A 27429-nucleotide genomic window follows, 5' to 3' on the forward strand; every position below is an offset into this window, starting at 1 on the left:
AATCCATAACACTAATATGAAAGGTAATTTTTTGTTAGTAAAATTTTAAAGCAGACAAAATGGTTTCTGGCAGTGTGTTGCAAAGAGGTGATTTCCCAGATATTAACCCCTTAACGCTCAGTGACATACTATTCCGTCATGGAAACCGCCCTGTTTGCGCTCCATGACGGAATAGTACGTCACGGGAGTAACGTCCTCCCGACACATGCAGGAGCTGTGACAGGTGCTGTCTCGTACAGCAGCTGTCACAGCTCCTACAGCGGGGACCGATCGCTGTGTCCCCGCTGATTAACCCCTGAAAAGCCGTGTTCAATAGCGATCACGGCTTTTTAGGGGTTAAGCTGCCATCGCCGGCCTGCTACACGATAGCGGCCGGCGATGGTGACTATGGCAACCGGACACCAAACAATGGCGTCCGGCTATGCCATTGACGGAAGCCTAGTGGGTCCTGACGAAGTCAGGACCCACTATGCTTGCTGTCAGTGAGTAGCTGACAGCTCTGATACACTGCACTACGCATGTAGTGCAGTGTATTAGAATAGCGATCAGGGCCTCCTGCCCTCAAGTCCCCTAGTGGGACAAAGTAAAAAAGTTAAAAAAAAGTTAAAAAAAGATGTGTAAAAATAAGAAAATAAAAGATTTAAAAGTAATAAAAGTAAAAATCCCCCCTTTTCCCTTATCAGTCCTTTATTATTAATAAAAATATATAAACAAACAAATAAACTATACATAATTGGTATCGCCGCGTCCGTAACGGCCTGATCTACAAAATTATTTTGTTATTTATCCCGCGCGGTGAACGCCGTAAAAGAAAATAATAATAAACCGTACCAGAATCACAATTCTTTGGTCACTTCACCTCGCAAAAAATGGAATAAAAAGAGATCAAAAAGTCGCATGTACCTAAAAATGGTATTGATGGAAACTACAGTTCGTTACGCAAAAAATAAGTCCTCGCACGGCTTTATTGATGGAAAAATAAAAAAGTTCTGGCTCTTAGAATATGGTAACACAAAAAGTAAATGATTTTTTACAAAACATATTTTATTGTGCAAACGCCATAAGACATAAAAAAAACTATAAACATCTGGTATCGCCGTAATCGTATCGCCACGCAGAATAAAGTGAATATGTCATTTATAGCGCACGGTGAACTCTGTAAAAAAAATAGAATCAAAAAACAATAGTAGAATTGCTGTTTTTTAGTCACCACGCCATTTAAAAATAGAATAAAAACTGATCAAAAAGTCGCATGCACCCCAAGAAAACTACAATGAATTCCTCAAGGTGTCTAGTTTCCAAAATGGGGTCACTTTTGGGGGGTTTCCACTGTTTTGGCACCACAAGACCTCTTCAAACCGGACATGGTGCCTAATAAAAAGGAGAGCTCAAAATCCACTAGGTGCTCCTTTGCTTCGGAGGCCGGTGCTTCACTCCATTACCGCACTAGGGCCACATGTGGGATATTTCTCAAAACTGCAGAATCTGGGCAATAAGTATTGAGTTGCGTTTCTCTGGTAAAACCTTTTGTGTTGCAAAAAAAGTGGTATAAAAAGAATTTTCTGACAAAAAAAAAAAGTAGATTTCACCTCTACTTTGCTCTAAATTCCTGTGAAACACCTAAAGGGTTCATAAACTTTCTAAATGCTGTTGTGAATACTTTGAGGGGTCTAGTTTCTAAAATGGGGTGTTTCATAGGGGTTTCTAATACATGGGCCCCTCAAAGCAACTTCAGAACTGAACTGGAACCTAAAAAAATAAATAAATGAGGCAATACTTCGCTTCTTACATTATACCGATAAAGAGCCGTGCCCACACCGAGATTACCCCAGTTTTGACCGTTTGTATAAATGGAGACCCCTATTAGACCGTTTCAGTGCCCTGTTTTCCCAAGCATACACCCCCGAGAAGTGTATTTCTATTGATGAGTCCTTGGCACATTTTAAAGGGAGGGTTCAATTCCGCCAGTACCTGCCGGGTAAGAGGGCAAGGTATGGCGTAAAGATGAATAAGCTGTGCGAGAGAACATCAGGGTATACCTACAAATTTAGGATATATGAAGGGAAGGACACCAGTGCTCAGCCCCCAGAATGCCCCCCCCCTTACTGGGTGTTAATGCAAAAAGTGCGTGGGATTTGGTGCACCCACAGCTGGACCAGGGTTACCACCTCTACCTGGATCATTTTTATACCAGCGTCCCACTCTTCAACTGCCTCACTCGCAGAAGTCCTGCGGCATGCGGCACTGCTAGAAGAAATCTGAGAGGCCTCCCTAAGACTCTGCAGGGCAAACACCCAGAAGGGGTGAGAGCAGGGCCCAATCCAGAAGAAACATATTGTGTGTCAAGTACAAGGACAAGAGAGATGTCACACCAGTACCCATGTACCTGTACGAGGTACCAGTACAGAGACCCCCAAACCAGACTGCATCCTGGACTACAATAGGTACATGGGAGGGGTGGACTTGTCAGATCAAGTCCTGAAGCCCTACAGCGCCATTTGGTGTGGTATAAGAAGCTGGCCGGGCACATCATACAGATGGCATCGTACAACGCGTACGTGCTACATCGATGTACAGGCCAGACGGGAACTTTCCTGGAATTTCAAGAGGTGGTTATCAAGAAACTAATTTTTAGGGACCAAGAAGGGGGGGCACCCAGTACTTCTGGAAGCGAGGTCACACGCATCATACCAGGGCAACACTTTCCAGGAGAAGTTCCCCAAACTGGCAAGAAAGGAAAAAGTCAAAAGAGGTACAAAGTCTGCTATAAGAGGGGAATAAGGAAGGACACAATATATCAATGTGACACGTGTCCCGAAAAACTAAGGCTCCGTATGAAAGGGTGCTTCAAAATGTATCATACATCCCTTGATTTTTAATCTACCCCAGTTTTACTTACCCTGATGTGCTCCGCACAGCTTATCCCCCCTCGTCTTTCCCCTCTGAGCCCTGCTGCGTGCCTAGGCAGCTGATAACAGCCACATTGAGGGTATTGACGTACCCATGAGAACCCACATTACAGTTTATGGGGTGTATGTCTCCGGTCAAAATGATCACTACACCTCTAGATGAATGCATCAAGGGTGTAGTTTTTAAAACGGGGTCACTTCTTGCGGGTTTCAACTGTACTGGTACCTCAGGGGCTTCTGCATACATGACTTTGCACCAAAAAATCCCCAGTAGGCCAAATGGTGGTCCTTTCCTTCTGAGCCCTCCCATGGGCCCAAACGGCAGTTTATCACCACAAATGGGGTACTGCCGCACTCAGGACAAATTGGGCAACAGAATGGGGTATTTTATTTCTTGTGAAAATTAGAAATTTTCAGCCAAAACTACATAATATTGGAAAAAATAATTTTGTTTTAATTCCCAGCCCAATTCAAATAAGTTCTGTGAAAAAACTGTGGGGTCAAAATGGTCACAACACCCATAAATTAATTCCTTGAGGGGTGTAATTTCCAAAATGGGGTCACTTCTGGTGTGTTTCCATTGCTTTGATATCTCTGGGGCTCTGCAAATGCGACATGGCACCCGAAAGCCAATCCAGCAAAATCTGGACTCCAAAGAACAAATAGCGCTCCTTTCTTTCTGAGCCCTCCCATGGGCCCAAACGGCAGTTTCTCACCACAAATGGGGTATTGCTGCACTCAGGACAAATTGGGAAACAAAATGAAGTATTTCATTTCTTGTGAAAATAAGAAATTTTGAGCTAAAACTACATATTATTGGAAAAAATATTTTTTTTTAAAATTCCCAGCAAAATTCAATAAAGTTCTGTGAAGAAACTATGGGGTCTAAATAGTCACATTACCCATAAATGAATTGTTTGAAGGGTGTAGTTTCCAAAATGGGGTCACTTCTGGTGGGTTTCCATTGCTTTGATACCTCTGGGGCTCTGCAAATGCGACATGGCACCCGAAAACCAATCCAGCAAAATCTGGACTCCAACAAACACATAGCGCTCCTTTCCTTCTGAGCCCTCCCATGGGCCCAAACGGCAGTTTATCACCACAAATGGGGTATTGCCGCACTCAGGACAAATTGGGCAACAAAATGGGGTATTTTGTTCCCTGTGAAAATTGGAAATTTTGATCATAAATTACATCTTATTGGAAAAAATTTCATTTTTTTAATTTCACAGCCCAATTAAAATAGGTGCTGTGAAAAAACTGTGTGGTCAAAATGATAGCAACAACCATAAATGAATTCCTTTAGGGGTGTAGTTTCCAAAATGGGGTCACTATCGGGGGATTCCTACTGTTTTGGCACCTCAACACCTCTTCAAACCTGGCATGCTGCCTAAAATATATTCTAATAAAAAAGAGGCCTCAAAATGCACTAGGTCCTTCTTTGCTTCTGGGGCTTGTGTTTTATTCCACGAGCGCACTAGAGCCACATGTGGGACATTTCTAAAAACTGCAGAATCTGGACAATACATATTTAGTAGTGTTTCTCTGGTAAAACCTTCCGTGTTACACCAAAAAAATGGAATAAAATTGAAATTCAGCAAGAAAAATTAAATTTGCAAATTTCACCTCCACTTTGCTTTATTCCTGTGAAATGCCTCAAGGGTTAAAAAACTTTCTAAATGCTGTTTTGAATACTTTGAGGGGTTTAGTTTTTAAAATGGGGTGTTTTATCGGGGTTTCTAATACATAGGCCCCTCAAAGTCACTTCAGAACTGAACAGGTACCTTAAAATAAAGGCTTTTTAAATTTTCTTAAAAAAAAGAGAAATTGCTGTTTATGTTCTAAGCCTTGTAACGTCCAAGAAAAATAAAATAATTTTCAAAAAACGATGCCAATCTAAAGTAGACATATGGGAAATGTGAACTTGTAACTATTTTGGGTGGTATAACCATCTGTTTTACAAGCAGATGCATTTAAATTCTGAAAAATGCTAATTTTTATAAATTTTCCCTAAATTTTGCAATTTTTCACCAATAAACACTGAATATATCGTCCAAATTTTACCACTAACATAAAGCCCAATGTGTCACGATAAAAACAAAATCTCAGAATCGCTTGGATAGGTTTAAGCATTCCGACGTTACTACCACATAAAGCGAAATATGTCAGATTTGAAAAATGGGCTCTGAGCCTTAAGGCCAAAACAAGGCTGCGTCCTTAAGGGGTTAAGCTTAAATAGCCAATGCACTTTGAACAACTTTGCATAAATCAATAGTACAAGCAAGTATAAGAAACTTTGTAAAATATCCTATTCGAGAAAAATGCCTCTTTGTTAGGGATCTGCCAGGTACTTCATCTAGGTATACTCCTGGGATTAATCAATCCACACCTGAGGCCAGACCTGTTCGACTGACACCATCTCCCACCAACCAGGGTGGCAGGCTCAGGAGTGGGAGAGCCTATCGCGGCCTGGTCTGTCGGAGTTAGCTCCGCCCCCTGTCCTTTATTACCTGCCCTGTTCTCTCCCTCAGCGCTTGTAATTCTTTTGGATTCCTGGCCCCACTGCTGCTTGCTCCAGCCTGCTTCTGCCGTGCTTCTGCCTTGCTGCAGTTCTGCTTGACCTGCTTTGCTTTGCCCCTGGCTTGCTTCTGTCTCCGTGCCCGCTTGGGTGTACTCACTTCGTCCTGGTCCTGACTGTTCGTTCGCCGCTCCGTTTCCTCGTGGCGTTCCGTGGCTACTGCCCCTTCCCTTGCGTGTTCCCTGTTTGTTTTCCTGTGCACTTAGACAGCGTAGGGACCGCCGCCCAGTTGTACCTCGTCGCCTAGGGCGGGTCGTTGCAAGTAGGCAGGGACAGGGCGGTGGGTAGATTAGGGCTCACTTTCCCTTCACCTCCTTCCTGCCATTACATAATTACAAGCCCTTACCTAGTCTACCATTTCTCCTACGCTGACGCTATCATGGACCCCCTTGAGACCCTGACCCAGCAGATGCAGGGCCTCTCCCTACAGGTCCAGGCCCTGGCCCAAAGGGTCAATCAGGGTGACGCTGCTTTAGTAGTACCCCTCACCTCACCTCTAGAACCCGACCTCAAGTTACCTGACCGGTTCTCAGGGGACCGTAAGACGTTTCTCTCCTTCCGGGAGAGTTGCAGACTGTATTTCCGCCTAAAGCCCCACTCCTCAGGTTCCGAGAACCAGCGGGTGGGTATCATCATATCCCGACTCCAGGAAGGGCCCCAAGAGTGGGCCTTCTCCTTGGCTCCTGACGCCCCTGAACTTTCCTCTGTTGATCGTTTTTTCTCTGCCCTCGGACTCATTTACGACGAGACTGACAGGACTGCTTTAGCCGAGAGTCAGCTGGTGACCTTACGTCAGGGTAGGAGACCGGTTGAGGAATACTGTTCTGATTTTAGGAAGTGGTGCGTAGCTTCTCAGTGGAACGATCCGGCCCTAAGGTGCCAGTTTAGGTTAGGATTATCTGACGCCCTGAAGGATCTGCTGGTTAGCTACCCCTCGTCTGACTCCCTTGACCAGGTTATGGCCCTAGCAGTACGACTTGACCGACGTCTCAGGGAACGTCAGCTAGAACGCTTCAGTGTGCTCCCCTCTGACTTTTCTGCGATCCCCCCCGAGGTCCCGTCTCCTCGCCCCTCCACGGAGGACTCGGAGATACCTATGCAACTCGGGGCCTCCATGTCCCCTCGACAACGTAGGGAGTTTCGCAGAATGACTGGTCTCTGCTTCTACTGTGGGGACGACAAGCATCTACTGAACACCTGTCCCAGGCGCAAGAATAAGAAGCCGGAAAACTTCCGCGCCTAAGTGATCATCGGGGAGGTCACTTGGGCGCACAGGTATTTCCCGTTAATGTGAAACGCAATAAAATTTTGCTTCCCTTTCAGGTCTCGTTTGCTGGCCGGTCTGCCACGGGCAGTGCTTTCGTGGATTCTGGCTCATCTGCTAATATCATGTCTGTGGAATTTGCTATGTCTCTAAAGATGCCTTGTATTGATTTACCTTATCCTATCCCTGTAGTAGGAATCGACTCAACTCCCCTTGCTAATGGTTATTTTACTCAGCATACTCCTGTTTTTGAACTCCTGGTTGGCTCCATGCATTTGGAGCAGTGCTCTGTACTGGTGATGCAGGGATTATCGTCTGATCTGGTTTTAGGCCTTCCCTGGTTGCAGTTGCATAATCCCACGTTTGATTGGAATACTGGGGATCTCACCAAATGGGGTAATGAATGTCTTATGTCATGTCTTTCTGTTAACTCTATTTCTCCCCGGGAGGAGGTAAACACACTTCCTGAGTTTGTTCAGGACTTCGCCGATGTGTTTTCTAAGGAGGCCTCCGAGGTGTTGCCCCCCCATAGAGATTACGATTGCGCTATCGATTTGGTGCCTGGTGCCAAGCTTCCTAAGGGTAGGATATTTAATCTTTCATGTCCTGAACGTGAAGCTATGAGGGTGTATATCCAAGAATGCCTGGCCAAGGGTTTCATTCGCCCCTCGACTTCTCCTGTAGGTGCTGGCTTCTTCTTCGTGGGGAAGAAGGATGGTGGTCTTAGGCCGTGCATTGATTATCGTAACCTGAATAAGGTCACCGTAAGGAACCAGTACCCACTTCCTTTGATTCCGGATCTTTTTAATCAGGTTCAGGGAGCCCAATGGTTTTCTAAGTTCGATCTACGGGGGGCATATAACCTTATCCGCATCAAAGAGGGGGATGAGTGGAAAACTGCGTTCAACACACCCGAGGGTCATTTCGAATACCTGGTCATGCCCTTTGGGTTGTGTAATGCCCCTGCTGTCTTCCAGAATTTTATTAATGAAATCCTGAGAGAGTACCTGGGTAATTTTCTTGTTGTGTACCTTGATGACATACTGGTGTTTTCCAAGGACTGGTCCTCCCACGTGGAGCATGTCAGGAAGGTGCTCCAGGTCCTTCGGGAGAATAATCTGTTTGCTAAGACTGAAAAATGTGTCTTTGGGGTACAGGAGATACCATTTTTAGGGCAAATCCTCACTCCTCATGAATTCCGCATGGACCCTGCCAAGGTTCAGGCTGTGGCGGAATGGGTCCAACCTGCCTCCCTTAAGGCGTTACAGTGTTTTTTAGGGTTCGCCAACTATTACAGGAGATTTATTGCCAACTTCTCGGTCGTCGCTAAGCCTCTTACGGACCTTACCCGCAAGGGTACTGATGTCCTCCATTGGCCCCCTGAGGCCGTCCAGGCCTTTGAGACTCTCAAGAAGTGCTTTATCTCGGCCCCCGTGCTGATTCAGCCCAACCAAGAGGAGCCATTTATTGTGGAGGTTGACGCTTCCGAGGTGGGAGTGGGGGCCGTCTTGTCCCAGGGTACCAGCTCCCTCACCCATCTCCGCCCCTGTGCTTACTTCTCTAGGAAGTTTTCGCCCACGGAGAGTAACTATGATATTGGCAACCGCGAACTTCTAGCCATTAAATGGGCTTTTGAGGAGTGGCGGCACTTCCTGGAGGGGGCCAGACACCAGGTAACGGTCCTTACGGATCACAAGAATCTGGTTTTCCTAGAATCGGCCCGGAGGCTTAACCCTAGACAAGCTCGGTGGGCACTATTCTTTACCAGATTTAATTTCTTGGTTACCTATAGGGCTGGGTCCAAGAATATTAAGGCTGATGCTCTGTCACGTAGTTTCATGGCCAATCCTCCTTCCGAGAAGGATCCTGCTTGTATTTTACCCCCTGGTATAATCGTCTCTGCCACGGATTCTGATTTAGCTTCTGATATCGCGGCTGATCAGGGTGCAGCTCCCGGGAACGTCCCTGTGGACAAACTGTTTGTTCCCCTGCAATACCGGCTGAGGGTACTCAGGGAAAACCATGACTCCGCTCTATCTGGTCATCCTGGCATCTTGGGCACCAAACAACTCATTACCAGAAACTATTGGTGGCCTGGGTTGCCTAAAGACGTTAGGGCTTACGTCGCCGCTTGTGAGGTTTGCGCTAGGTTCAAAACCCCTAGGTCCCGACCTGCGGGCCTACTACGTTCCTTGCCCATTCCCCAGAGACCTTGGACCCATATCTCCATGGATTTTATCACCGATTTGCCTCCATCTCAGGGCAAGTCGGTGGTGTGGGTGGTAGTCGACCGCTTCAGCAAGATGTGCCACTTTGTGCCCCTTAAGAAGCTACCTAACGCCAAGACGTTAGCTTCTTTGTTTGTGAAACACATCCTGCGTCTCCATGGGGCCCCAGTCAATATCGTTTCTGACAGAGGGGTACAATTTGTTTCCTTATTTTGGAGAGCTTTTTGTAAAAAGTTGGAGATTGATCTGTCCTTCTCCTCCGCCTTCCATCCCGAAACTAATGGCCAAACGGAAAGGACCAACCAATCCCTGGAACAATATTTAAGGTGTTTCATCTCTGACTGTCAATTCGATTGGGTCTCATTCCTTCCCCTTGCTGAATTTTCCCTGAATAACCGGGTCAGTAACTCGTCAGGGGTCTCCCCGTTTTTCTGTAATTTCGGGTTTAACCCAAGGTTCTCCTCCGTCTCCCCTGGTTGTTCCAATAATCCTGAGGTAGAGGATGTTCATCGGGAACTGTGCACTGTCTGGGCCCAGGTTCAGAAGAACCTAGAGGCGTCCCAGAGCGCACAAAAGATTCAGGCGGATAGTAGACGTTCTGCTAACCCCCGGTTTGTCGTCGGGGATTTGGTCTGGTTGTCGTCCAGGAACTTTCGCCTTAAGGTCCCGTCCAGGAAGTTTGCTCCCCGATTTATTGGACCTTATAAGATCATTGAAGTCCTCAACCCTGTATCCTTCCGTCTGGAGCTCCCCCCATCCTTTCGCATACATGACGTCTTCCATGCCTCCCTCCTTAAACGCTGCTCCCCGTCCTGGTCCCCCTCGAGGATACCTCCTGTTCCCGTTCTCACCCCTGAGGGGGTGGAATTCGAGGTGGCCAAGATTATGGACAGTAGGATGGTCCAGGGCTCCCTCCAGTACCTGGTCCATTGGAGAGGATACGGGCCGGAGGAGAGGACTTGGGTACCTGCCCGTGATGTTCACGCTGGGGTATTGATTAGGAGGTTCCACCTTCTCTTCCCCACTAAACCGGGTCCCCTTAGTAAGGGTCCGGTGGCCCCTCATAAAAGGGGGAGTACTGTTAGGGATCTGCCAGGTACTTCATCTAGGTATACTCCTGGGATTAATCAATCCACACCTGAGGCCAGACCTGTTCGACTGACACCATCTCCCACCAACCAGGGTGGCAGGCTCAGTAGTGGGAGAGCCTATCGCGGCCTGGTCTGTCGGAGTTAGCTCCGCCCCCTGTCCTTTATTACCTGCCCTGTTCTCTCCCTCAGCGCTTGTAATTCTTTTGGATTCCTGGCCCCACTGCTGCTTGCTCCAGCCTGCTTCTGCCGTGCTTCTGCCTTGCTGCAGTTCTGCTTGACCTGCTTTGCTTTGCCCCTGGCTTGCTTCTGTCTCCGTGCCCGCTTGGGTGTACTCACTTCGTCCTGGTCCTGACTGTTCGTTCGCCGCTCCGTTTCCTCGTGGCGTTCCGTGGCTACTGCCCCTTCCCTTGCGTGTTCCCTGTTTGTTTTCCTGTGCACTTAGACAGCGTAGGGACCGCCGCCCAGTTGTACCTCGTCGCCTAGGGCGGGTCGTTGCAAGTAGGCAGGGACAGGGCGGTGGGTAGATTAGGGCTCACTTTCCCTTCACCTCCTTCCTGCCATTACACTCTTTCTTCACTTATCAAGCTTCTTTCCTAACCCCCTCCCTCCTAACTATTCCCTCACCCCAGGACAAGACCGACTCACTGGCGGATCAGGTTACAGCTGCCCATATACGTTAATGGGGGAGAGCAGGAACAGAGTAAGAGAGAGAGACAGACAGACGCTGCTGCACCTTCCCGATAAGTGTTATATCTTCCCAGTGCTGGATTCTCAGCTACACGGCCTGTTACTGCTGTATAATCTCTTCCATGCTGCTGCAGCTTGTGTGTGACAGATACAGATAGCAGAGCAGGATTCAGTGTATGCAGTGTAAAGAAGACATGATAGCTTTAGGCTCCGCCCATTAGATCTGAGAAAACTGATAATTAGGGCTTGTCCACACGTAACGGAATTGTTGCAGAATGTTTCTGCAGCATTTCCGCTCAAAATAGCATACAATCCGCTGCGGAAAAACCACACCATTTCCTGGGTTTTTACTGCAGAAAATAGTGCGGATTTTGCAGAGTTTTTTTCAAGCCTGTGATGATTATACCTCCTCTGAAAAACGCAGGAATTCAGTCCACTTTCCGCAGCAGTAATTGACATGCTGCGGAACTTAAAGTACGCACCGCAGGTGAATTTCAGGACTGAAATTTTACAGAGCGTGTAGCTGGGGGCTGGGGACATCCCTGCTTGAACAGGTGAGATCGATATCAGTATTGATCTCACCCGTTTAACCCCTGAATGATCGCCGAGTGTCTGTGTCTCTGATGTCTCTAATAAAGGCCCCCAGGTCTGCATGTTCTGCCTGTAGTGAATGCCTGCTAGGTCATGCCAGAGGCATGGCCTAGCAGATGCCTGTCCGTTTTACACGGACAAGCAGTAATACACTGCCATACAAAAGTATTGCAGTGTATTATAAAAGCGATCGGATGACAGCATATTACAGTCCCCTAGTAGGACTAGTAAAAAAGTTAAAAAAAGTTTAATAAAAGTTAATTACAAAAAAATGAAAAACCGACTTTTTCCCCTTACAAAATGCTTTACTATTAAAAAAACTAAATAAAGTAAAAAAGTTACACATATTTGGTATCGCCACATCCGTAACTACCCCGACTATAAATTTATTACATTATCTAAACCACTTGGTGAACGCCGTAAAAAAGAATATAAACAACAGTGGAAAATTTTTTGTTTTCTGTGAATTCTGCCTTAAAAAAAATGTGATAAAAAGTGATAAAAAGTCGCATCTGCTCCAAAATGTTACCAATAAAAACTACAAGTCGTCCCGCAAAAAAAAAGCCCTCATACAACCGCATCGGCAGAAAAATAAAAAAGTGATGGCTCTTCAAATACGGAGACACAAAAACAAATAATTACACAGTTTTCACTGTGTAAAAGTAGTAAAACATACAAAATCTATACAAATTTGGTATAGTTGCAATCGTAACAACCCACTGAATAAAGTTATTGTGTTATTTATACCACACAGTAAACGGCGTAGATTTAGGACGCAAAAAAGGTGGCGAAATTTCTGTTTTTTTTCTAATAAAAGTTAATCAATAAATTATATGTAGCCCAAAATGGTGGTATTAAAAAATACAACTTGTCCCGCAAAAAACAAGACCTTATACAGCTATGTGGACGCAAAAATAAAAAAGTTATATCTCTTGGAATGCGACGATGGAAAAACATAAAAAATAGCTTGGTCATTAAGGTTTAAAATAGGCCGGTCATTAAGGGGTTAAAGAAAATTCTTGCTTAAAACAATAATATTATGGTGACTAAATTGTCTTCCCAAAAGTAAGCCCTTATTCACACGACAGGGTTTCCCGGCCGGGTGACGGCCGTTCATAAATCGGCCGTCACCCGGCTGCAGTAGGAACAATAGACCCCTAATGGGGCTATTCACACGACCAATTTTTTGACGGGCCGGGAAAACCGGCCATCAAAAAATGTGACATGCCCTATTTTCGTCCGTTTACCCGGCCGCCCGACTCCCATAGAAGTCTATGGGGCCAGGTAATACACGGCCCTCACCGGAATGTGTCCCGAGTGATGGCCGTGTCTACTGTCGCTCGCTCTCTCCTCCTCACAGCGCAGAGTGCATGTGAGGAGAAGGAGTGTATCCCATTCATAAGAAGCGCTGTATGCTGGAGGTAACACTGTAGGGGTACTGCTGTAGCGACGTCCCTGCTCTGCTATGTGCAGGAGTACTGTGTGGCAGGGCTGGGGTGTACAGCGCTGGCTCCCTTCCCAAATCGCCCTGGCCCGGCGAATCAGCCTCCTTTCCGCCCTGGCGCTTCTTCAGGCATCGCTACACCTATAGCAGCCATAGCGGCTGCTAGCGGCGACACCTACCATGGCCGATGGCGCCGCTAGCAGCTGCAGTAGCTGCTACTGCTGTAGCTTCGTCCCTGCTCTATGTGTTAGCCCCACATTAGCTCCCTGAAGGAACGGAATCCCCGTGTGTTCGGGGATTCCGCTCCTGGACAGAGCGCTTGATGTCTCTGTCCATATCTGGGCAGTGACATCAGGGGAAACTCCTGAAGCGGAATCCCCGAACAAAAGGGGATTCCCCTTTAGGAGTTGCCTCTGATGTCAGTGTCCAGATATGCCCGGCCCGGAACGGATGCAAAACCAATGCAAACCGGCCTGGAAAAACGGCCGATTTTATCGGCCGACACTCGGGCTCGGGCGGGACCCTGTCGCGTGAATAAGTCATAAGATTATGTTAGCAGAGTAGAGTGAAAAGTGAAAGACCACGGAGGAGAAAAATAGGTTATATTATAGAGCCATTTTTGTCTGTCCTTGAATGGGCCGTGCTAAATAAGTCACTACTTCATGGGTACTTCCATCTGACTGTGAAAGCTATATGTGACTTCTATGTTATGGGCACAATGTTATGCATTACTGTAATGTAGTGTATTATTTGGCCTTTACTGCTGTATGGACAATGCTATGTTTTCTGAGATTATTCTTGGATTGGAGGTGTATTGAGTGGAGATTCCATTGGAAAAATGTGCTCCACAAGCTCCAATGCTTCCATGATTGAGACTGTCAGCTAACCATCTTTGTGGTTTCCAAAAAGCAGACTTCCGGGTCTGTTGTGCTTATCTGTTGTCACAATGGTTGTGTAGTGTAGAAATCCATATAAGAAATCTGCATGTAAGCACACTGATTTCTGAAGCGTATTTGCTTCAAACCCACGATTTTTCAATCGAAATTACAACCCGCGTGAACATACCCTTATGCTTACCCTTAGGCTGTGTTCACACTGAGTTTTTTGCAGGAGGAAAATTCCTCCTGCAAAAACTGCTCCAGATGTTTTTTGCACAGTGGTTTTACAAAAACTCATCAAAACACTCGTCAAGGTGTTTTTTTACCCTTTCTGACTGATTGAAATGGGTTTTTTTAGGCGGAAACCGCGTCAAGATGGGTCATGTCGCTTCTTTTTACCACGACGCGTTTTTTTTACTCGCGGTAAAAAAACTCGTCCAACTCCCATTGAAATCAATGGGAGGCATTTTCGGGCGTTTTTTGACGAGTTTTGCGGAGCGGTTTCCGCGTCAAAAAACTCATCAAAAAACTAAGAGTGAACAGGGCTTTATGTTTTCACATATAAGGGGTTCCCAGAATAGGAAAACATATTTTAAGGTTTCCTACCTAAAACAGTTAATAAAGCTTCGTTCACATCTGCATTGGGACTTCGTTCATGGGTTCCATCAGACCTTATCGTTAGGGGAACCCATGAACGAAATTCAAACGGAAACCGTAGGTTTCCGTTTGCATCGCCATTGATTTCAATGGTGACGGATCCAGTGCAAATGGTTTACGTTTGTCACCGTTGTTTAAGGTTTCCGTTGTTGTGACGTAATGAATAGTGCAGTCGACTACGGTATTGATTCCGTCAAAACGACTGAACCCTTAAACAACGGTGACAAATGGAAACCATTTGCACCGGATCCGTCATCAATGAAATCTATGGTGATGCAAACAGAAACCTATGGTTTCCGTTTGTTTCAGTTTGGACTCCGTTCATGGGTTCCCCTGACGGAAACTCAGACGGAACCCATGAATGGAGTCCCAACGCAGATGTGAACGAAGCCTAAGGGTTATGTTGCATTCGATATTTTGAGATAAAAAAAATGCAGAAAAGAATAAACATGTCATGCTTTTATTTACATAGTACGGACTGAGTAAAAAAATGTCTCAATAAGTAAAGAAAAAATAAAAAGTATGGAAAATTCTTCCTCTGTGATATGTTGTCAGGGCCGATTCTAGACGAATATTGGAATGGCACCCCCATCCGCAAAAAAATTATAAGAATTCAAAGTAACCAACCTCTATTGGATTACTCACAGATGTAAATTGAAACAAAAAAATGAAAACTATGTAAAAAAAAATTATTTCCATACTACTAACATTTCTTTTTTTGGTAGATGGATCATTTGGACTAAGTCATAGATTTGTTGGACTACTTCAATGATCTACGGTTTTTGTTTTGTTTTTAAATAAGATGGTAAAAGAGGGTTGCGTGAGGGAGTTTTTATTTCAATAAAAAATATTTTCTTATGTCTCTGTGTTTTTTTTATACTTAGTTTTCTGATAGACAACGTTCCATTACTATGGCAGGGGTTAATATTAGCAGGTAAAAAGGTTAGCACTAACCCTCCATTATGACCCCGGTACCCATCGCCACCAGGGGTACCGGGAAGAGCCGGGTATGATCCAGTATCCAAACATCTGTAGCGATGGTCGGCTACCGGGGCAGCCACAGGCTGGTATTATCAGACTGGGAAGGGACAAAAACCGTGGCCCTTCCCACTCTGGTAATGCTAGCCTGCTGCTGCTATGTTGTATCTGGCCCGGGACTTTTGCTCTGGGGTTGCCCCTGACATCACTAGCCGTATATATGGACAGTGATGTCAGGGGCTTCCGCAGAGCTGGAGTACCGGAGCAGAGCCTTTACTAGCACTCTGCCCGGGACTTCAGCTCTACTCCGGACATCACTATCCATATATGGACAGTGATGCCAGGAGCAGAGCAAGAGTCCCAGGCAGAGTGTTAGTAGTACTCTGCCCGGGACTATGGCTCTGGGGTTGCCCCTGACAACACTGTCCATATTCCTGAAGCGGAATCCCCAGCCAGAGCATCGGCAATGCTCTGGCTGGGGATTCCACTTCTAGAAGAAAGCCAAAAGGTGCTACCTACAGGGAATGATACTACGAGGGAGGGTGGCTGTGTGGCCCTACCAGGGAGGGGGGCTGTGTGGCACTACCTGGGAGGAGGGGGCTGTGTGGCACTATCTGGGAGGTAGGGGCTGTGTGGCACTACCTGGGAGGTGGGGGCTGTGTGGCACTACCTGGGAGGGGGCTGTGGCACTACTTGGGAGGCACTACCTGGGAGGGGGGGCTGTGTGGCACTACCTGGGAGGGGGCTGTGTGACACTATCTACAGAGGGCACTACATTTATGGAGGTACAAACTGCATGTCACCCCCCCCCCACCCCCGACGGCACACACAGCCCGTGCTGGGATTAAAACAGAAGGCAGGCTCACCTCGCTTTGTCAGGTTCGGCCCTGTATGTTATGAATACCATGATGTCTCAGCACAGCATCACATGAGTAGCTAAAGCTAGTACCAGTTCTGCCTGCTGGCAGGACACTGATTATCCTTTCCTCAATATTCCCCTTTAATAAACTAAGAGATTAAATGTATAGTGTCAGGGAAGCTGAGCTTCATTATAACTGAGTGACAGGAGTCTGTCTAATCATCAGCAGTATCTGTGATGGGAATTTGTGCCCCCCTTCCTCTGTGGGGAGCCTGGGTTGAACCGTTCATGCAGTTTCATCATACAGTAAGTTCTGGTGCCTGTATGAGTGACACAGGCTTACTCCGTTGACTCAAGCAGAAAAAGTGTGTTACCAAAGAGACTGAACCGTGGAACTAATGGAATTGTAGATCGGTGTATGTGCATATATTTGTGTATGTGTGTATGCTTGTGCATGCATATGTATGTATTTATATCATAATTTACAATCCTCCTGGATTTTCTAGGAGTCTCCCGCAAAAAGGGAAACTGCCCATCAGAGCAGGCAAGTCTTCTGTAAAGCCAGAAGTCTATCTGATAGCAGTCATATGCCAATCTAGGTGTGTTCATCTATGCATTTGTGTATATATGATATAATGTATAACATTAGTGACATAGTTACATAGTTGATAAGGCTGTACACAGGTCCATCAAGCTCAACCTATAATTCTAGCGGAAACCATAGCGTAGTCGACTACGCTATTGTTTCCGCTAAAAACCCGGAAAACTTGCGGAACGGAAACCATTTGCAACGGAAGCATTACCTTTGAAATCAATGGTAATGAAAACAGAAGCTATGGTTTCCGTTTGGCTTTGCGTTCATCTGTTCCTCTGATGGAATGGATAAATGGAAACCCCAAACGGAACCCGCCGCTGATGTGAATGAGGCCTAACAGTGCTGCTATAACATGTATTTATATTGCTTCCAGTCTAGTAATTTTATTTCATTAATACAAACAATTTCTAATACAGGCTCACTTCACACTAACATTATAAGGGTCCATTAACCTTCAATATTTTCAACTTAAAAACAGGAATGGTGCTAGCAGAAAGTAAAGATTTGGAACCTATGTGATAACATAAATCATAAGCGACAGTGAATCTGTAATTCTAATGTAATATGATCATTGGCGGATGCCCATAGGTCCGTTTATGGTGGCCGTCCGGGGCCTGAGGATCCTGGGGGGGCCCATGGCCGCCCTAAGAATAAAACCACATCGCAGTTTTGTCACATTTTTTGCCACGAATCGCAGCAAAGAAACGCAAGAAAACTGCTTTGTGTATGGGGTAGAAAGCCCCCCTGGGGACAGGGGCTGGAAGGCCCTTACATAAGACTCAATTGTGCCTGCGTAACTCCACTGGATTAGGCCTGGTCAGAAGAGACAAGGCCTGCATTGCTGTAGAAGAGGACAGGGCTGGAACGAGGACAGGTGAGTGTGGTGCTACAAGGAGGGGGTGGTGCTATCTACAGGGGGATGGTGCTATGTACAGGGGGGCAGTGTGGTGCTATCCACAGGGGTGGTGTGGCGCTATCTACGTAAATGTTGGAAAAGTGAGGCGCTGAAGATATCTGAGTGCCAAATTCTGCAGAAATGGGCCGTGGCCGGAAGAAGTTGTCATGAGGTCTGGAGCGGATGGAGAAGAAAAGAGAAAAATAATGACTAGAATCTGAGAAAACGTCACTGAATTTGTAGAGAATTTGTCCCCTGTCCTGACATTTCTATTATAGGAAATCTTTGTATTCCACAAAAAGTCTTTGTGTAGTCCAGGACTAATAGACAAATGAGTGTTACCATTCTCAGGAGGATGTGTCCCTCCCTACACAGTGTGATGCTGTCAGTGATGGATGGAGACTGTCAGTATGTAGGGACACAGCCCTTTGACAAGGGGAATCGTAAGGGTATGTGCACACGATAGCTGCCTTTCACATCTAAAATTACAGACTGTTTTCAGGAGAAAACAGCTCCGTCGTTTCAGACGTAATTGCTTCTCCTCGCATTATGCGAGGCGTCTTTGACGGTCGTAAATTTGAGCTGTTCTTCATTGAATTCAATGAAAAACGGCTCAAATTACGTCCAAAGAAGTGTCCTGCACTTCTTTGACGAGGCAGTCATTTTACGCGTCGTCGTTTGACAGCTGTCAAACGACGACACGTAAATTACAGGTCGTGGGCACAGTACGTCGGCAAATCCATTCAAATGAATGGGCAGATGTTTGCCGACGTATTGGAGCCGTATTTTCAGGCGTAAATCGAGGCATAATACGCCTCGTTTATGCCTGAAAATAGGTTGCGTGAACCCAGCCTAACACTTATTTTTCAATGCCAGCACAGCAACGCTAGTACACGGGGCGACAGGGCGGCGGTGAAGGGGGGCCCAAGTTTGGGGAACAGCCCAGGGCCTATGGTCCACCAAATCTGCCACTGAATAAGTTGGCGTTACATAAGTAACAGAAATAAGTAAATAAGTTATAGAAATAAATAAATAAATATTATCCCAGGCGAACGTTGTAAAACTCTGTGTTTCATCAGGGAAAAATTGACAATTTTACATCAGAGTTTAATCATTATTGTGTCAGAGTGCGTTCCTAGTGTCAGTTTGTAACATCAGTGTAGCATCATTGATCATCAGTTTTTCACGTCCATTAAAAAAAAACTTGCGATTTTCTCTGCATGGAACGTTGGTTTGTGCGGAAAAACAGATGTGTGAGCGAGCACATTGACCTTAATGGGTCAGTGTTCAGTCCATGTGCTGTCAGTTCTGCATTGGAACAGCACATGGACGTGAACATCGCTTAACACGGTATTCCTAACTTAGACATATATGGCATATCCCTGCCTACTTGCACGGCCCGTCCTGGGCGACGGTCCCTACGCTCAATATGTGCACGACAAACAAAACAAGACAAGGGTACACAGAAGCAAAGGGAAGTCGGGCAGTTGCCCACGGCAACACCGTGAGCAACAAGAGTAGTGGACGAGCCGAGTCAAACCAGGAGAGTACATGGTAGGAAAAGCAGAGCAAGAGAATAGTCAGACAAGCCAGGGTCAATATGAAGCAGAGGTCAATGGTAATAGCAAGAACAGCAGAGCCAGGAAGCAAGAGAATCACAGGCAAAGGACAAGCAGCAAATGAAGGTATAAATAGACCAAGGGCGGGAGCTAGAACCGTCTGGCCAGGCTGCGATAGGTTCCCCCACTCCTCAGCCTACCAGCCTGAGTGGTAGCAGATCGAGTCACTCTAGCAGACCTAGGAACAGATGCAGGCTGATTAACCACGGGCGTCGACACAGAAGCTGTGTCAGGCAAATCCTTTACAAAATGTCTGATAGATGCGAGACCCAGCTCTGGGACCTGCACCGTCAGGGTATGTGCACACGATAACTTTTACGTCTGAAATTACAGACTGTTTTCAGGAGAAAACAGCTCCGTCGTTTCAGACGTAAATGCTCCTCCTCGCATTTTGCGAGGCGTCATTGACGCCCGTAATCTTGAGCTGTTCTTCATTGAATTCAATGAAAAATGGCTCAAATTACGTTTCAAAGAAGTGTTCTGCACTTCTTTGACGATGCAGTAATTTTACGCGTCGTCGTTTGACAGCTGTCAAACGACGACGCGTAAATGACAGGTCGTTGGCACAGTACGTCCGCAAACCCATTCAAATGAATGGGCAGATGTTTGCCGACGTATTGGAGCTGTATTTTCAGACGTAAAACGAGGCATAATATGCCTCGTTTACGTCTGAAAATAGGTTGTGTGAACCCAGCCTCACGCTTGGTGTGGCAGCCACAGTTTCCAGACATGGACTAGTAGAGGGAGGGCTGTGCAGTCACCTGACTCTCTACATTCTGTTCAATGGGAGTTACGGAAAGTTTCCGTAACTCCCATAAAACAGAATGGAGAGAGCCGCGCGCATGCTGGGCCTTATGTCCACTAGTCCGCCTGGAATCATCAGCTTGTGGATTGGGAGAACCCTGTTCTCAATATAGGTGCGGATCCCAGAGCTGGGAACCGCATCTGTCAGACATTTATGGCATTGTTAAGGATCTGCCAAGCACAGCTTCTGTATCCACGCCCATAGGTAATCAGTCTGCACCTGCTTTTATGTCTGTGAGACTGACTCCATCTTCCACCACTCAGGATGGCAGGCTTAGGAGTGGGAGAGCCTATCACAGCCTGGCCAGACGGAGCTAGCTCCCGCCCTCTGTCTATTTATACCTGCCTTTCTTGTTCCTCCTTGCTTGTGATTCTTCTCTGTTGGTTTCCTGGCCCTGCTGCAGCTTCTTGAACTACTTGTCCCTTCTTCGTATTGACCCTGGCTTACTGACTACTCTTCTGCTCTGCATTTGGTACCTCGTACACTCCTGGTTTGATTCGGCTTGTTCACTACTCTCCTGCTCTACGTTTGGCACCTCGTACTCTCCTGTTTTGACTCGGCTCGTTTACTACTCTTGTTGCTCACGGTGTTGCAGTGGGCAACTGCCCCGTTTCCCTTTGTTCTGTGTTTCCTTGTCTGTTGTCTGTCGTGCACTTATTGAGTGTAGGGGCCGTCGCCCAGTTGTACCCCGTCGCCTAGGGCGGGTCGTTGCAAGTAGGCAGGGACTGAGTGGCGGGTAGATTAGGGCTCACTTGTCTGTTTCCCTATCCCTGTCATTACAGGCATATCCTTTGGACATGCCATAAACATCTAAATAGGGAATACCCCTTTAAGTCAACTTTCACATGGTAGTATTTTGGTCAGTATTTTGCTTTAATATTTGTAAGCCAAAACCAGGAGTGGGTCCGAAACACGTAAGCTACAAATTTTTCCATTATACTTTTTCTGTTTATTTTCAGTCCTTTTTGGCTTATAAATACTGATGCATAATATGAACCAAAATACTGCCGTGTAAGGCCCAATGCACACAACCGTAGTTTTTATCCGCAATTACGGATCCGTAATTGTGGATAAAATACTGACACCTTCATTTCTATCGGCCACAAACACCTTCCCCTATATTTACGGGTGTGTGTCCGAGCCGTTGAATTGAGCCGCAAAAAAATAGGACATGTCCTATTTTTTGCGTTTACGGACCGTGCTCCTATACTTATTACTGTGAGCACAGTCCACACATGCGAATGACATTCCGCGGCCCGTCCGTGCAGTATTTACTGCCCGTATTTACTGTTGTGTGCATGGAGCCTGAAAGTGGCCTTATTTTAAAACTAATTCATGTAAGCATCAAAAACTAAATTAAGTTAAACCAATATTACTGTTCAAGACAAAGACTCAAACAGTACATTTGTAGAAAGCTGACACAGCACAGCACAAGACCACGTTCTGTTTCTATTTATTCTTTCTCATTTCAGTAGTTGCCATGATGTCAGTAGAAATGATCTGCCTAAGGGCTTATTCAGACGAACGTATAATACGTCCGTGCTACGCGTGTGATTTTCACTCTCTTCGCACGAACCTATGTTAGTCAATGGAGCCGTTCAGACAGTCCGTGATTTTCACGCAGCGTGTGTCCGCTGCGTAAAACTCACGACATGTCCTATATTTGTGCGTTTTTCGCGCATCACGCACCCGTTGAAGTCAATGGGTGCGTGAAAATCACGTGCAGCACACATTCGCGCAACAGCAGTAAAACCTATGAATGAAAACAGAAATGTCATAATGATGGCGGCTGCGCGAAAATCACGCAGCCACGCACCATATGCTGATGACATACGGAGCTTTTATGGAGCTTTTGCGCGTGCAAAATGCACACGCTCGTGTGAATTAGGCCTTACTGGCATAATTATTATTTGCAATGGATGGACCATGGTTTACAAATAGTGGAAAAAAGCAACCAATGCCAAATCATGGCTCAAGAACTGGAGAGTAGAAATGCTGTGAAAAGGGGTTAATGTTTAAAAATAAAAAGTGCAATTGGAGTTGCAAGTAAGTGCACTTGTGAGAAGTTCCTTTCAAGAGCTGACGAAACTGCATAGAACTTTAAATTGTATCAAACATTATCAATGCATCCTAAAATCTTGATAATCCTATCTGGGTGCAATCCATTCCTAAAGCATTCCTCCAGTGAAAAATAAAAACCTCACAGTTTTTAAGTATGTGTTGCGGATAAGGAATTTTATCATAGACTTCAATGCTTTGTGAAATTTCACACTGAAATACGCAAAACAAGTAGCAAATTCGCCACAAAATCTGAAAAAGTAAAACTACTGAGGAATGTGCTACGGAAATACTGTTGCTTATTTTGTGTTGTGCTTATTTTTACGCCACGTCTGACTGCTCCCTAATGTTGTATGATATACAACTGATAGGCAGATTTTCAAAAGCACTTTAATGTTTTTCTCGGTTGTTGAAAAAGACTGTAGTTATAGCATTTACTTCACTATCACCCTAGATATAAACATGTAGAGCAATGGTAAAAATAATAAGTTATTTTAAGTTAAAATAATGGAAAATATTCTTTCATGTAGGTTTTTTTTCCGATGAGCATCCCAAAAACGAAAGATATTCTAACAATCTAAGGATTGTGGTCAAATTGTCTCATGTAGCTTTACTGTATCTTAGCAGACTTTGAAGACAAAATGCATCACCAACTACTTTTTCACATTATTACTTACAGCTTGTTTGGGTAGAGTGTCTTGAAAACATCGTCCTAGAGGTTTGTAGGTGACAGGACGGGATGGTGCTGCTTTATTTCCTTCAGGATGAGGGAGTAAATGTTGGCCTCCACCTCCTGCAGTTCCTTCAGCTCCAAGTCCCTCAATCCGATGAACTTGGATGGATGCATTGGGTGGGTGGTGAACTCGGACATTTAAAAGAGGTGGAAGGACCTGAACTATGAGGAGAAATAACAAAGTACATTGAAATCAGAATAAATGGAAAAGAGGATGGAAAAGAAAAAAAATCAAGAAAGAATGGGGATGAGTGGAGAAAGTACAGTAGAGAAGTAATGGTGAGAGCAGCCGGAAGCACAAATTGTTTAGATTTGTCTGTAAATTTTTTTTAGTTCATCTATTGGATATATGGAAAATTCATATAGACTAATCTCACCACATACATAGATGACATATCTAGAATAACCACCAATGTCCAATCAGCGGGGTTCTAAACACTGTGACTCCCGCCTGCGGAACAGCAATTGTGGATAGTATAAAACACATGCTAACCTATGGGCCAATGCAAAAAAAAATAGGACTTGTCATTATACGGTCCGCAATTGAGGTCCAGGCTCATTGAAATGAAGGCACATCTTGTGTGTGCACGGCCTGTGATTGTGGACGGCCCGTGGATGACACTCCTCTTCCCGCTCGTACCGTAATCACGGACCATGCACACAGCTACAGCTGTGTGCGGGAGGCCTAATGTAGGTCATCTTCAGCACAATTCATAGAATTTTGTTTGTAAAGAAAATACCTTCTGCAGAGCTGTGTCCAGGCCCTAATGGTATTGTCAGAGCAGATTGACTGATTTTCACCCCTTTGCCTTCAGGATCATCGTCTCCTGTAATGACTTGCACAGCATAGACTGCATGTTTCCCTGAGGATGCCTCCATTCCTTCTCCTTCATTCGCCTCACTTGGACTTCGTCCCAGACTCCCCCCAGAAACAGCAGGGAACTGACAAAATCTCCCTGTGAATTCTGGAGGGCACAGACAGTGATTGTTGGAGGAGCACTGGCCACCGTTCATACACGGTATGGGACAAACCACTGTGTAGAGAACAGATAACGTATAAATCTCTAAACAGACAGCACAAATGTATCTTAATATACAGTTTAATGAGGCCTAAATGAGATGTTCTTCGATTTTTTTTCCTAGTTCACATTACAGTCATCTATTCAAATGATTTTATTTAACTAATAGATGGACATCTGAACTGAATTTGTGGTTTTCCATTAACACAGCACCAGATTAGGGAACCTCTTGATAACCTCCTGACATGTTTTCATATTGTGTTGTTATAAATGGGTTAAGCTCTGTTCACAAATCCATCACGGCTTCTGTGATTGATCCATTATAATCCATTTTATAACACACTCTTGAGGTCCTATTACAGAGCCCGACGAGTGCTGTGTAAACGGGCGCGATCAACGAGACGAATAATGAGTCTGTCAGGTTTCCATTTTGTTTTTACTACGTGAAATAGTGCAGCATGTGGCAAATATGACGGTCAAAACAGAAACCTTTTTTTTTAGTAAAGTTTATTAGAAAGAGAACTTCATGTTTCTTTGTAATATGTGTCCTTAAAAGGTATGTACCACTTTGCATCCAATTTTTTTTTATTGCTCCACTGTATTGAAAAATTGAAAAAATGAAGCAACGTTGCATATAGTCCTAATTAAAAAATATCCTATCATTTGTGTCTACAGCTCTTATGCAGACCTAGGTATCTCAATGGTTACAGACTACAAACAAACCCTGTGTAGTCAGATCCTGCAGTCATTCTCTTTTCTATTTGTTCCTTACATCTTATTAACTTACATTTCGTAGGTTAGCAAAAATTCAATAGAGCATACCCTGCAAGATAATATTTCTATAATTTATATGTTTCTTGGACTAGGTAGAAATATATGATCTAAGAATAATGCACAGCAACTATAATAATGTCTCAAAATAAAGGGTGAATTTACTGTCCTCTACTCTATAAATAGCCTTCTATAGAATAGGATTGTTAAAAAGTGCAACACATATAGATTATAAGGATCACAATTGGAAATAATTGAAAATACATTCCGTCACACATAACAATGTAGCGCTATCTATTAAATACAATCAAAATCAATTAATCCCATGCCGACATTTTAACCAGGGTTATGTCATAGCTGGCAAGAGGAAGTATGGAGTGAACTCATGGTCTGAACCTTCTCCATACTCAGTGGGTGTCAGCTGTATATTACTACAACGGCCGGGATCAGCGATACAGATGTAGCAGTCTCTATCTTGACTTTTAACGCATTAAATATACAGTGGCAAGATCTCTTATCTTGACTTTTTCAATGACTTTTCAATGGCTTTTGTTGTGTGATATCACGCTGCAGAAAGTTATCAGAGTCAAGATAAAGATGGCCACATCCGTAACTCCGATCCCAGCCATTTACCACTGAGGGTAAGGCCACACGAAGCGGCCTTGACACGGTCGCGTTGCAGCCAACAACCGTGCCTGCACTACGGTATTCATCCCGTCAAAACGACAGAACCCTTGCACAACGGAGACAAACTGAAACCATTGGCACCTGATCCGTCACCATTGAAATCAACCTTTGGTTTCAGTTTGTGTCAGTCAGGGCTCCGTTCCGATACGTCGAAACGGAGCCCTGACGCAGATGTGAACGAAGCCTAAGTCAATAGTTTTAAAATACTGCAGGGTAGATTATAGAGTGTGAACAGTGCATTGACTGTAGAGGTCATTAAGCGCTAAGCCTTAAAAAAGTGAATGTAAGTTAATAAAATTAAGATTGTGTCTCATAGACTAAAACATTGTAATCACTTACTATAAAAACAATGAGAGACAGGAGTGAGAGAGGTGGGTGGTCTTCCAATCAACACATTTCACACAACAGAGCAATATTTCCAGAAACTCATTTCTATTTAGAGCATAGATATATTTGTGCGCCCTGTACAAATCTCTATTATAGTCATCACCAAAGTGGAAATTCCTATTTGCCTGTGTCATGGTGCCACCCTGCTGGAGAACAGCCAATTCTAATCAGTGGGCCACAGTTGAAACCCTTAGTTCCTCATTATATGTAATAACTATAGCATTCTCTTTTTATTATAATAGTGCCAAGGAATACAGACAGATTCCTAGCACCTATCTATGTACAGTGTTAATTTACTTTGTCTATAGGAATTAAAGTAAAATGTGTCGTCACCGTGTCATTGTCTCTATAAAGGAAAGTTATCTTACTTTTCTCTGTGTCGTTTTATGGCGAAAAATTGGCTATGGGTGATTGCTATCTGTGTGCCTACCCCAAGCCCTTAATAGCCAGTGTCTCTGACTGGAACAGATACTCACCCACTCTAAATCCAGACCCAGTGAGGGTGTCTGTGGAACCTCCATTCTCCGCTATCAGCGTCATGTTGCTCCCCGGTTTGCAGACATCACGACAATAGCCTTTGTGACATGTCCTTTTACATACTACAGGGGCAAATACCACCTTGAAGCGCTCACGTGAAGCAGCCGAAGAAAAGTAACAGAAAAATGTTCCCAACCAGAGGATCAGGATAGAAAATATAGGATAGGAGCGTGCTGGAGCCATGCTCAAGTTTCAAGAGGCTTCCCTTGTGTATTGTCTGATTGTCTATGTGTATTTAGTCTTGTTTATTTGACACCTCACTGTCACTGGTTGTCATTGCCTGTTACCGCTCATGATCACCTCACCCTGCATAGGACCGTTTTTACGGTAAAGATTTTACTGAGCTGCTTTAACTTTGTGCGACTGATCTAGGAAAACTATATTAAAGGAGAATCCTATGTATACTTGTGCATAGTGTAAGTGCGGGCTCCTCTACCGAGTCACATAACTAGCTGCATATACTTTCTGTACAGATGCTTAAAATCTTTTTACCTACGTATCTGTCCCTGCTGCCACTATATTACCCCTTAAAATAATATATGCAGCTATGTCTACTTCTAAGTTCAAATGTAGATTTCGATGCTATGAATGTTATCACCTACCAGTTGATTGAATAAAGAAAAAAAGAAAAGAAAGGGAGACTGGAATGCGAGAAATGACGAAGGAAGGGATGAGGGGATATAAAAAAAAAGTAGTCAACTAGATAGCGGAAAGAAACAAAGAGAAAGTTTTAACAGATAGATGCAGACATACACATAGACAGTGACAGTCACTGAAGCCGCAGGCTCTGGTAGAAAGGTTTTCCGGATGAGAGCAATGTCTTGAGAGCAGCCAGGAAAGAAACAGAGAGTGAGAAAACAGGAAGACGGAGGAGGGGGAAAAAGGGAGTAAGAGGCAGGCAGGGGAGGAGAGACAGGCACTGAAGGTGGGAGTAGTCTGGAAAAGAGGGAGAACAAAAAAAAGTTACATAGAGCAAAATGTGTGGAATAAAAATGTAAAGACACAAAAAGATCATAAGTGTGAGAGTACAGTGAAACAATCATACGGCACGTGTGACAAACAGTGTAACCATAGGAATCAGCAATAAGAGATACAGGCGAACAATAATGAGAGAGAATACACCAAACCTATGTCTCCTACAGAGGGATTTAGGGTCCAG

General features: G+C 44.9%; 1 protein-coding gene across 1 annotated transcript in view; it reads right to left on the bottom strand.

Moving 5' to 3' along the window:
• Positions 1-27123, bottom strand: part of LTBP3 (latent transforming growth factor beta binding protein 3) — a 153051-nt gene extending 125928 nt beyond the window's left edge. Inside the window, exons 1-3 of the mRNA XM_075837463.1 lie at positions 26210-27123; positions 23610-23903; positions 22814-23031 (exon numbers count right to left, since the gene is read on the bottom strand). Of these exons, the coding sequence (XP_075693578.1) occupies positions 22814-23031; positions 23610-23903; positions 26210-26453 (756 nt within the window). The 5' untranslated portion in view covers positions 26454-27123. The remainder of the gene's footprint in view (positions 1-22813; positions 23032-23609; positions 23904-26209) is intronic.
• Positions 27124-27429: the final 306 nt, after the last annotated feature.

The sequence above is a fragment of the Rhinoderma darwinii genome, chromosome 9 (genome assembly GCF_050947455.1).
Source record: "Rhinoderma darwinii isolate aRhiDar2 chromosome 9, aRhiDar2.hap1, whole genome shotgun sequence".
Classification (NCBI taxonomy): Eukaryota; Metazoa; Chordata; class Amphibia; order Anura; family Rhinodermatidae; genus Rhinoderma; species Rhinoderma darwinii.